An 11,866-nucleotide genomic window follows, 5' to 3' on the forward strand; every position below is an offset into this window, starting at 1 on the left:
TAAGGCAGGTTCTAAGCCATCAACTGGGAGATGGTGATGGCTGTGCAAGAGCATTTTGACAGGGCTAGCAAGGAGCCCAGAGCTAATGTCCAGTGACCATCCGAAAACACCGAGAGGGGTGGGGAAAAAATACATGCAATAAAATACAGCAGATAAATCAGATTGTCTGTGGCCTTGTGGCACAAACCAGTCATAGGAAGAAAGACAGACTTGGAAATGGTTCCAAACCAGGTCTTTAAGCCTAAGGAATAGGGAAGGCAAAAAAAAATCCTTGCTGTCAAGTGAAGCTCTGGAGACCTCTGTCACAAAACCAGCAGCCAAACATCCTGCCAAAGCTACTTCCACCTGACAAAGTCCCTTAGGGCATTCTTCACCTCCCTGTTCCTGAGGCTGTAGATCAGGGGGTTCAGCATGGGCACCACCAGCGAGTAGAACACAGCAAAGACCTTATCCGTGCTCAGGCTGCTGCCAGATCCTGGTCGGAAGTTCAGGGCAAGGATGGACCCATGGAAGATGGTGACTCCAGCCAGGTGAGAGGTGCACGTGGAGAAGGCTTTGTACCGCCCCTGAGCAGAGCTGATCCTTGAGACGGCAGTGAGGATGAAGGCATAGGAGACAAGGACAGCTGAGATGGTCACCATCTCCACCAGCCCAGCAAGGCTGAATATCAGACACCTATTGACACGTGTGTCAGAGCAGGAGAGGGCTAGAACAGGCGTGATTTCACAGTAGAAGTGGTTGACCTTGGCTGGCTGGCATAAAGGCAGGCTGAAGGTGAACTCCGTGTGCACCCAAGAGTGCAGCAGGCCAAGCACATAGGAACTGGCCACCAGCAGCACGCAGACCCGGTGGGACATGATGGATGAGTACAGCAAGGGCTTGCAGATGGCCACGCAGCGGTCGTAAGCCATCGCAGCCAGGAGGAAGCACTCGGTGGTGCCAAAAGCTATGAAGAAGTAAAGCTGGGTGGCACAGCCAATGACAGAGATTGTTTTCTTCCCCATGAGAAGGTTCATTAATGTCCTCGGTGCCACCACCGATGAGTAGCAAGCATCGAGGAGAGATAAGTTGCTAAGGAAAAAGTACATGGGGGACTGCAGCTGAGCACTGCTCCTGATGAGCACAACCATGCCCAGGTTCCCCACCAGCGTGATGAAGTAAATGAGGAGGAAGAGGACGAACAAAGACGCTTGTAGCTGTGGGTTGTCCGTCAGTCCCACAAGAATCAGCTCTGTCACTTGCTCGGTTTGATTTTCCTCAGCCATCTTCTCCTAAAGCACTGTAAGATGTATTCATAGAGCAGTAGTAAACTGTTAACGGAGACACTCAGCACCTAAAAAGCCCAGCAATCCCCAGTGTCTGGATGGCAAACCCTCTCCTTATCAGAGATTTGCTTCATTTGAATCAACGTTCATTGAAAACCAGTTTGGCAAAAAAAAAAAAAAGGAGATTTTGTTCTGGTAGCAGTTATTCTACCAGGTGTTCCCTTTAACATTCATTCTAATACATCTCTGTATCTGCTGTATAGTCATGGTATAGATCACATTCCAGTGCAACCCTCCCAAGTTCTAACAAAGAAAGAGTAAAAGAAGGGGTTCAGTGGTTCCCATAATGAATTAGTTATATAGAGAATTAAAATAGAATCTTCAGAGGTGACATGGTCTAGTGTGAGATGTCCCTGCCTGTGGCAGGGGGCTGGAACTAGCTAATCTTAAGGTCCTTTAGAATCCAAAGAAGTCTGTGATTCTAGGATTTAGAATCTTAGAATCAACTAGGTTGGAAAAGGCCTCTAAGATCATCAAGTCCAACATTTGAACATTAAAGATGATTTTGCATGAACACTGTAGAGAAAAAAGAAGAAAACCCCATTTATTCTTCCATAACTTTTAATGTATTTTGCTATTTCAGGGTTATTCTTTTATGGAGTATATAGAAATGGTGAGGTGCCATCATGAGGGAAAAGAGAAGCCATTAAAAACAAAAATAGCATAACAAATCTTTGCCTTTTTAACATCTTTTCCTACACCTCCTCTTTCTAAAATTCATACTGAAGAGTTCTAAATATATGGAAATACACCATTACATCCTGCTTTTTAATCACAGCGTCAGGGAGGGATATGGAGCAGACTCCACAGGGGTTCAGAAGGAACCACTATAACATAAACACTTAGAAGACACCAAGAAAAGAGACAGGAAAACTGTTGGGAAAAGCAGCACAATTTTAGCCTAAGATCATGGAAATCACTGTGCTGCTCATGGAGTGCCTGTCAGTGTCAGCAAATCTCTGCAGTGCAATAAGTACAGCTTTCCCATCAGCAAAGGAAATCACTGCAAAACTGGTATCAAAGAGCCTGGCTTATATTCAGAATGGAAAATCAGATAAACCATTTATCCAGGCGGAAGAAGCACACAGGGTTTAGCTGTATGTACAACCAGTAGCACGACAGAATTACTCAGGTTGGGATCCCCAGCATTGCAGAGATAAAGATTTATTATAACTGGTATTTTAGCTGCTATCTGCTATTATAGCCTTAAAAAATAACCAAGATATTACAACTGGTATTACAACCTTCACAAAATCCACATGCTCTGTGATCTTCCTTCTGGTGTTCTCTTGCTCTGCCATGAAATAAACAGCTCGTCTTGATGTGTCTAATAAAGAGACAACCCAGAACAATCAAATTCCTCTCTACAGACCTCATCTCTAATGGATGAAACCGTTCTCCTGCCCTCCTGCTTCCTGCAAGGAGTTATGTATTATATTGCAGAAGGAGACACTGGCACAGGGTGCCCGGAGAAGCTGTGGCTGCCCCATCCCTGGCAGTGTTCAAGGCCAGGTTGGACATAGAGGCTTGGAGCAACCTGCCCCAGTGAAAGGCATCCCTGCCTCTGGCAAGGGGATGGAACTGGAGGAGCTTTAAGCTCCCTTTCAACACAAACAACTCTGGGATTCTATGATACTATAGATCCCTTTAAAATTATAAACCACGTTCTAGCTTCAGCAATGAAACAAATCTGGATGTCCCCTTTTCCTTACCAATGACACCTTGGTTCTTCTTCCTTGCTTCACATTAAGTTAGGACAGATTATGAAGACGCTTATACGCTCTGTCTCTCCACCCTGCTGGTGCAATTGCTCTGTAACGCTTGCCTCAAATCCAGTGAGACCTTCAAGGTGATTTAGCTGAGAAGTGTTTTGAGGAACTTACTTTGGGAGAAATGCAATTATTTCTATATTTCTCTGTCATACATACATGTGTGTATATGGGGGAGTGCACATATGGATGACAGAGGAATACGAAAATAAAACATAACATAAAAGTAAATTAAAAAATGTAATATACTAAAAAATAAAATAAAATAAGATTAAAATTAATGAGAGTTAAAAATTAAAAGTAAAATAAAACTTAAAATTAAAAACTAGACATAAAATGTAAACTAAAATGTATATTAAATTAATTTAGCTAAAATAAAGACTAGACTAGAATAATAAATTAAAATAAAATAATATGAAACATTAAAATAAATAAATATTAACCTGAAAAATAAACAAAACCAGGGGTTGGAGCTGGATGACCTTTAAGGTTCCCTTCCAGCTCAAACTAGCCTGGGATTCTAAGATTCATCCCATAATCCTAGATATCCATATAAATACAGGCATGCATACAGATTTCCATTGCTGGGAGACAAACAGCCAATTCTGGGCTGTGATTCATGTGAGTTGCTTTACAGACTGGAGTTACAACAGACTGAATTACACACAGGGGTGCCTGTTTCCTATGGGTGGGAGGAAATACAGATTGGTTGAAAGATTTACGTGAGCAAAAACATTGTTTATCCCAACTTTAAAGTTGGTTACTTGTATTTTTTACCTGGGTTTGCTTCTTTGACAGAGAGCCCTTCAGGATATCCACGCTGATTTCCATTCTTTAACTTTTTGGTGAATTATGTAAAAAGTCTACTTTTGAATCAGCTTTAAGAGCTGGGAAATCCAACATTGATTGTTCAATAACAGCTGGAAGAGTTGATATTGACCCAAGATGTCATTAAGCTCTTTATGTTTGCACACCATCTGCAAAGGAACAGCAAAGACAAGGCTCAAATTGCCCAAAGGTTTCCAGGTAAATTAGCACCAACACTCACTGTGACATTCTGAAGGACCAAAAACCTTCAGCTTAACCTGAAATTTCAAATGCAGGAACCAAGGTTTGAGTGGGAAAGCCTTATTTACGAGTGCCACAAGCCTTACCATGAGAAAGTACAGTGGAGAGTTGTGTGATTGAGTTGTTAACTGATTATATGATGTCCCGTGGTCCTTTGGGTCTAGTCCATTCTCACCCAGCCTGGTAGGCACTGGGTTTCAGAGATGCTCCATAGGAAGAATTTCTGGCTCTTCTTCTGGGTGCACCTCTGAAAATGGGCAACACAGTAACCCATGCCCAGGGTAGTCCATGCTGTCTCTGTACATTGAACAGAGCAATGAGATGAACAGGATGAATCATCCTGTTTGGAGGGGCTGTTTGTGCTCATTGACCATTGATGGTGAATGAGGTTAGGCTTCATCTCACCCACCTTCATCTAGGCAGGTGTTATATGTCAAATCAGTGTCAGATACCTTATAATTGAGAGAGAAATTACAGAGAAAACACCTCAATACACAGAGCCCTCAGTGCAAGGAGTCCTGCTCAATAACAGCAACAAGGAAACACCCTCCTGGTCACCAGCTTCCTCCATTCACTGCCTTCTCCCAACTGCTCTCATCAGGGCAGCCTTCACCTCCCTGTTCCTCAGGCTGTAGATCAAGGGGTTCAATGTGGGGGTCATGATGGCGTAGAACAACGTGGCTGTTTTGTTCTCATCCAATGCAAAGGTGGAGCTGGGGCACAGGTACATGGACAAAATTGCCCCATAGAACATGGTGACGACCACCAGGTGGGATGTGCAAGTGGAGAAGGCTTTTCTCTTGCCCTGCTTTGAGTGGATCCTCAGGACAGCGCAGAGGATATAAGCATAAGAGATAAAGATGATGGTCATGGTGCTGAGACAGTTTATGCTTTCGAGAGCAAGGATGACCACCTCGTCATATATTCAACTCTTTTTATGAGCAATATTTTCTATGGATCACCTCTCCAGTAATAGCAGGCAGCTGATCTATATAACTCCCAGGAAATTTCTTCCCATGTCTAAGGCAAGTTTTTTGTCAGCTGCCTCATATTTCAGTTTCTGCAGATGCAGAATGCAAAGGGAGTCAGGTCTCTGTACATTTAACACCCTGAAGATATTGCCTTTTATTAAGATCTCAGCTTTCATTTAAAGCAAGGTAAACAACTAGTCCTAACTGCTTTCAGTCAGCCTACAGGAACACAAATCAATGCTGAAGAACAGCTTCAACTAGTTTGAGGAGTTGTTAAAGCATGGCAGCCTTCTCATTAGGTTGGTAACTCTTGAGGACATGAGCATACCATGTAAACAAGGGCTGAGCAGAAACATTTGGTGTCTTCACTGCACTATCCCTGGCACTGGAAGCAGCACAGCAATATTGCTGCACCCTGTTGGGCTAAGCATAGAATTGTAGAATACTTAGGGTTGGAAAGAACCTCAAGATCACCCAGTTCCAACCCCCCTGCCACGGGCAGGGACACCCCACACTAAACCATGTCACCCAAGGCTCTGTCCAACCTGGCCTTGAACACCGCCAGGGATGGAGCATTCACAACCTCCCTGGGCAACCCATTCCAGTGCCTCACCACCCTCACAGTAAAGAATTTCTTCCTTAGATCCAATCTAAACTTCCCCTGTTTCAGTTTGAACCCGTTACCCCTTGTCCTGTCACTCCAGTCCCTAATGAAGAGTCCATCCCCAGCATCCCTATAGCCCCCCTCAGGTACTGCAAGGCTGCTATGAGGTCTCCACACAGCAATGCTGCCTCTGGGGCTTGAGCTTCTGCATGCACAAGCTTCTCTTCAGAGGAAAGTGGTTACTTGCAGCTACTTTGGGGGTCTCAAATGCTGCATTGTATTTGGCAGGGATGCCTGGAAAGTGAGGTTTTGTGTGACAACAGAGGGGAGCTAGTGGCTGGTTCCATGTGAAAAGTCAGCCTCCCCTCAGAGAAAATGAGAACCATGGAATGGTTTGGGTTGAAGGGAGAGTGAAGCTCATCCGGTTCCAGCCGCTGCCACGGGCAGGGACACCTTCCACTAGAGCAGCTTGCTCCGAGCTCCTGCCAGGGATGGGGCAGCCACAGCTTCCTTGGGCAAGTAACAGATTTATTTTCTGTCAGAGAAATAACCTGGAGAAACCAGCGAGTCGGTCATTAGCAGAGCCTCATCCAGACGAGCAGCGGAGTTGAGCTGGAAACACATGGGAGCAGGCAGAGAAGGACCCGGGAATCCTCCTTATGGTGACCATGCTTCCGTTAGACCGTTAATTAGAAGTGAATTCATGATAAAGTTAATCATGTATTTCACCTGCCTGAACCGCTCGGCGCGAGGCGCCTGAGGCAAACTCGGTTTCTCCGGATGCCCCGGCCGGCGCTGCGGGGCGGGCTCTGGGCGGAACCAATCAGGAAGGGCGTGGCGCGGGAGTTGGCCAATGGCGAGGAGGCTGGCGGCGGTTGGGGATTTAAATTTGGAAAGGGGTGGGGACCGATTCTGACGTCACAGCACGGGGCTCCTTGGGACCTTCGTGCGCGGGCTGAGGGGAGAGGCGAGGCGGCGGTGGCGGGGGGAGGCTTCTCCTCCCGCCGGGCATCGGCTCAGCGCAGGGTCGAGCCTCGCCTGTACTCCCAGCCCGCTGCAACTACTCGTAGGTGAGGGCCGTGACTCAGTTTGCGATGCTGCCGGGACGCCTGTCACCAGGCTCAGCGGGGGTGGTAGCCTCGGGGAGGGAAGGGAGCACGCAGGTGAGGAGGGAAACGGTTTAATCTTAGTAGCCTTTGGTGCTAACATCAGCTGCCCGAGGTTCCTGGGTGTGAAGAAGTGGTTAGCTCTTGTTCCGTGTAGTTGACATGGAGGAGAGTTATGCATGCCCAGTTGCTTGTCAAAGCTAGGGACCTGAGCGGTGTGCTGCTGGCTGCACAGAGAGAGTGTGGTGCATCGGGTAATTAAAGCAGCTGTGCCGGATTTCGGTTGAGTACCCTACTAATGACTCACTTCTGTGGTGTTTTTGTCCCTAAAGCAGAGGCTGTGATGTCCCAGGACTGCAGCGATGAGTGGGAGCTCAGCAAGGAGAATGTGCAGCCCCTGCGGCAGGGCCGTGTCATGTCCACCTTGCAGGAGGCCCTGGCTCAGCAGGAGACCTCCATGCGCACTGCTGTTCAGCTCAAAAAACAGTGAGCAGGGTTTTGACACCTTTCCTCTTATCTTCCTGCTTCCTCCTCCTGTTTTATGTTTTATTTAACTCTACTGATTTCGTAGGCATTAAGAAAAGCGTAAAAGAACTGAGGGTAGTCTGTGCTACTCTCACACTCCAGGTCTTTTGGACTAATGCTGTGGGTGTTATTCAGTAGACTACTATTTGTAGGTTTGTAACAGCATTCAAGCAGCAAACACTAGGGAGATTCAGCTGTGTACTTTTAAATGTACTCATTAATTAAATACTTAAAGGCTACAAGGAGGAGAGTGGTTTTTTGTCTTTCCTATAGTATTCTATTGCAGTAGAATAGCTTTTAGGTGGCAATTATTTCCTATTATTGGAATGTAGACACAGCACAGTTATCTCTGTATGTTTTGTCTGGATTGCAAAGGCTGAATGGGCAAGGTCAGCTTGGGTCTGGTGTGTCTTGCCCACAGTATTCCATGGATACAACTGTATGACTTCAGGGGGCCTCTGTGTCCCAAAACTATTCTGTTACAGTTATATTGGCTGATGCTCAAATGTGCATGCCCTGTGAAGGCCGAGTTGACTATGAAGAGTCTGTGTAGTTGTGTCTGTATGATGTCACAATTGGAAGCCCTGGTGCTTGTCATGCTGACCCCTGTGGGTGACTTCCTGTGAAGTCAGCAGTGTCTGTGAACCCTTGTCAGCTGGATCTGGATGTATTTTTCATGGAAAGCCATGGAATTATTATTGTATAGGGATTTGCAAGAGGGTTTGTCCACCTTGATTCATGTTTGTGAGGTGTGATGATTGAGCAGAGCCTTCCAGTAAGGAAGAACTGGAGAGCTCTACAGGATCAATTCAGAGCCAATGCTAAAGACAAACTAGGGCTCTTGTCTAACTCAAACTGCAAGGTGGTTTTCTGCCTTAATGTGCTTCCTGAGGGAGAAGTCATCACCTTGTAGGGATAGAATGGTGCCCAGGAGTTGAAGAATGAGACAAGATGATGGCTGCTGCCAGTCTGGCCACTTTAATGTGTTTTCACTGTGTTCTCTGGTACAGTTCTACAGTTGTCTGTCATCAGGCTTTTCCATCTCTGTGTGTGTTCCAACCTCCTTCTATACTTAAAGAAGAGATGCTTTAAGCAAAAATGAACCTTCACGATATGTCTGTCTACTACTAACACTTCATAACAGAACATTCTGTCAAGGGAGACCATATAAGCTTTGTGATAGTAAAAATGCTCGGGATTAACCTTTGGGAATATACCTGTCTGTTATTGTTAAATAATGGTATGTTTCCCAGCGCTTTCATTTTGAAGAGGGGTGAAAATGTGCTTTTTGTAGGGTTTTTTTAATTATTAATTTTTTTAAATTATTCTAGTGTCAGTGAAAGCTGAAGTCTAAATATGTGCTAACTGACCCTTCCTTTTAATACACCTATGAAGTGGTTTAAGTGAGAGTGAAAGTCTTAGTTTACAGTGTAGAAAACATCTCTGCATTTATACACCTTATTTACTGGATTCATGTTTTCTTTTCTAGGGAGTTTGAATCTGAAATCGGATTTTACTCTGGAGATGATCCACTGGATGTCTGGGACTGGTGAGTTCCCTTTTGTTTCAGAAGAAAGAATAGAAAGGTCAGGTATCCTTGTAAAAGTTTGGGGAAAATATTCTAGTTTAATGATGTAACATAAACCTGTTACAAAATCTTGTGTTTCAATAGTCTGCCTGATTGTTTTCTAAATCTCCATGTGTTGCAGAGAAACAGAAGCCTTGTATCTTACTTGGAACTGACTTCCTTTTTATATATCCCATCTGTAGCTACATCAAGTGGACAGAGGAGACCTTCCCCCAGGGTGGAAAGGAGAGCAATCTGCCTGCATTACTGGAAAGGGCAGTGAAAGCTCTAAATGAACAGAAACAATATTACAAAGATCCCCGTTATCTTAACCTCTGGCTCAAGTTTGTGTTTTGTTAATATCTTGGGTGCTGCTTTTTCTTGGTATTACATCATTTGTACACAGTTAAGCTGTTTTTTTGTAATGATGGAGTCAAGGTATATATGTGCAACTAGTTAAATATCAGAAGTATCTGCAAACGTTGCCTAGTCCCGCATTCCACTTCTCATTTTCAATAGGATATTCAGTCCTTTTTAGGGCTGTTCAGTTTGGACAGCTAGAAACTCCACAAATATGGTTTTGGAAAGCTAGTGTGAGTGAGCAGAGCTTGATTATTTAAGGATAAAAGTTATTTAAAGATCTGTTTTAGATGCTCTATCTGTCCTACCAGGTATTTTTAACTTCTGTCTTGTATCCACATCCTGTGTTTAAGCAAAACCAAGCTGAGTGTGATCTGGTTTTGCCCTGTCTCTGTTGCTATAGTTTTTGTTGTTGTTGTTGTCTTAAAGCAGCTTTTCTCCAGAGTTAGATTCCTGAGCTCATTTCTTAGCAGTTTTGGAAACAGTAAATATGTTGTACTTTGTCTAAAGCTAAAATAACTGTTAAGAATACTGACATGATTGAGTTCAATCATAGAATTGTATCAGATAAAAAAAAAAACAACTTAGAAATGACCTACTTCAACTATGCAGGCTGAAATTAGTGAATTGGTGACAACATTGACAAAGGCATACAGACAGTCAGAGGTTTTTCTTGTTACTGTTTTCCTATTGAACCGTGTTCCTTAGCCTTATGTGCTGTGTATGTCCTGACTTTACAGCTGCTCCTGTAAGACTTGTATTGAAGTTGGAATCCCTTGCAGTCCTCCAATTACTGAAATACTTCACATGTTTCAGGGAAATTCCTGTAATGAGCCCTTGGATCTGTACAGTTACCTCCACAGCCAGGAAACTGGCACAACACTGGCACTACTGTACATCATGGGCAACATGGGCAGAAGTACCGAAGGCTAGAGGAAGCTTTAAGAAAGCAGATCTGATACTCCAGGAAGGCCTTCAGCGCAAGGCTGAGCCTTTGGACAGGCTCCAGTCCCATCACAGGTAAGCTTGCAGCTAAAGGGAAGAAGTTTTACCTGCTTCCATGGATCCCTGGTGCAGTGAAGTTGATGCTGACTTCTCCAGTATCAGGCAGTTTCAGACCTGTGTTTCTAGTCGAACAGTACTGGGGCTTGAGGAAACTCCTGATGAAGAAGAGACAGGTCTCGTGGGAGCTGCAGAAATCTCAAGGAACCTCACTGGCAGATCTAAAAGGCAGGGGGAAGCAAAAAGTGAGAACCCCAATCAGCTGTGTAGGAGATGCACTTAAAGGTATATTCAGTTGCTGAAGCAAGATATTATTGGGAGAGTTGTGTCTCTTTGTGGGATTTGCACTTGAGTGTGATAGTTAATTTGCATAAATCTTTTTGTTCATAGCCACAAACCAAACCAGAAGCTTCCAGACTCCAGCTTCTCAGCAGCTTTCCAGCAATCCAGGTTTTGCTGTGTTTGATGAAAATTCAGCTTCTGAGATTCCTGTTCTGACACCACAGCCGTGGACAGCACTTCCAGCACCGAGGGCCAAGGGGAATGAATTGAGTGCAGGACCTTTGAACTCTGGCAGGGTAAGGAGTCTCCAAATGGACTGGCAAAAAAGAGGAAGGTGTAAGCTAATGACTTCTGGTCCCTGAGACAAAAGTCATCTTTCTCCTTTGCCTGGGGTTTGTGTCTATTTGTAAGTGCAGGTCTTCCTAGCTTCTTCCTGAAGAGTCCCTGGCGATGTGTAACCTATTCAAGCTTAGCAAGCTGATCTTGCTCGAGTAAGTTTAAAAACCTCTCTAGGGTTTTTAAATCAAGAAGTTATAATTCTTGGTAACAAAATAATGGTTGGTGGAGATGGTCTGCATGTCTGGAGGGAGGACAAGAAATAAATGTAAGAGGGAAGACATTAGCGAAAGAAAGGGAGAGAAGCCAGCCACTAGTTAATTCTGGAAGAAGGAAGAGTTAAATTGGCATCTAAAATACAACCCGAAGGAAGAATTTGTTGCCTCTTTGTATGAATTTCATGGGCTGCTTCCCACTGCTGCCATATGTTCAGCCATTTCTGGGGAAAAAAGAAGCAGGGCTTTATCATGGGTCATGGTTACTTGGGAAGCCAAATGCCCTAATTCTGAACATCCCCTGCTTCCTCTGGATTTTCTTGCTGAGCATGATGTAGTACAGTGTGGAATATTCCTTTGGTCCCTTGGGCTCAGCTGTCCAAGCTGTGTCCCCTCCCAGCTTGTGCAACAACTGCCTCCTGCTGGGATAGTAGCATGGAGACCAAAAGACCAACACCAGTGGGTTATCAACACTGTTTTGGTCAAAAATCCAAACCATAGCACCATAACAGCTACTGTGAAGAAAACTTAGGTAATTATTCTAGTCCAGGCTAGTACACAAAGCTGCATCTGGTTCATCTCCAAGTTTTATACACAGTATAAAACAGTAGTATAGAATTATAAAATGGTTAGGATTGGAAGGGACCTTAAAGCCCATCCAGTTCAAACCCCCTGCTGCAGGCAGGGACACCTTCCACTGGAGCAGCTTGCTCCAAGCCCCTGTGTCCAACCTGGC

At 44.6% G+C, this 11,866-nt stretch overlaps 1 protein-coding gene and 1 long non-coding RNA gene across 2 annotated transcripts; one reads left to right on the forward strand and one right to left on the reverse strand.

The window, feature by feature from the left end:
• Positions 1–335: 335 nt before the first annotated feature.
• Positions 336–1,593, reverse strand: LOC308220835 (olfactory receptor 5T17-like; the record flags this gene model as incomplete). Its single annotated transcript, XM_080617350.1, has 1 exon — positions 336–1,593. The coding sequence occupies exon 1, from the start codon at positions 1,263–1,265 to the stop codon at positions 336–338; it is 930 nt and encodes a 309-aa protein (XP_080473476.1). The 5' UTR covers positions 1,266–1,593.
• A 7,275-nt stretch (positions 1,594–8,868) lies between these two features.
• On the forward strand, positions 8,869–10,439 carry LOC308220845. Its single transcript, XR_013956784.1, has 3 exons — positions 8,869–8,917; positions 10,112–10,315; positions 10,427–10,439. It is a non-coding gene; the product is annotated as an uncharacterized lncRNA (long non-coding RNA).
• The last annotated feature ends 1,427 nt before the right edge of the window (positions 10,440–11,866 follow it).

The sequence above is a fragment of the Psittacula echo genome (assembly GCF_963264785.1).
Source record: "Psittacula echo genome assembly, chromosome: 5".
Taxonomy (NCBI): domain Eukaryota; kingdom Metazoa; phylum Chordata; class Aves; order Psittaciformes; family Psittacidae; genus Psittacula; species Psittacula echo.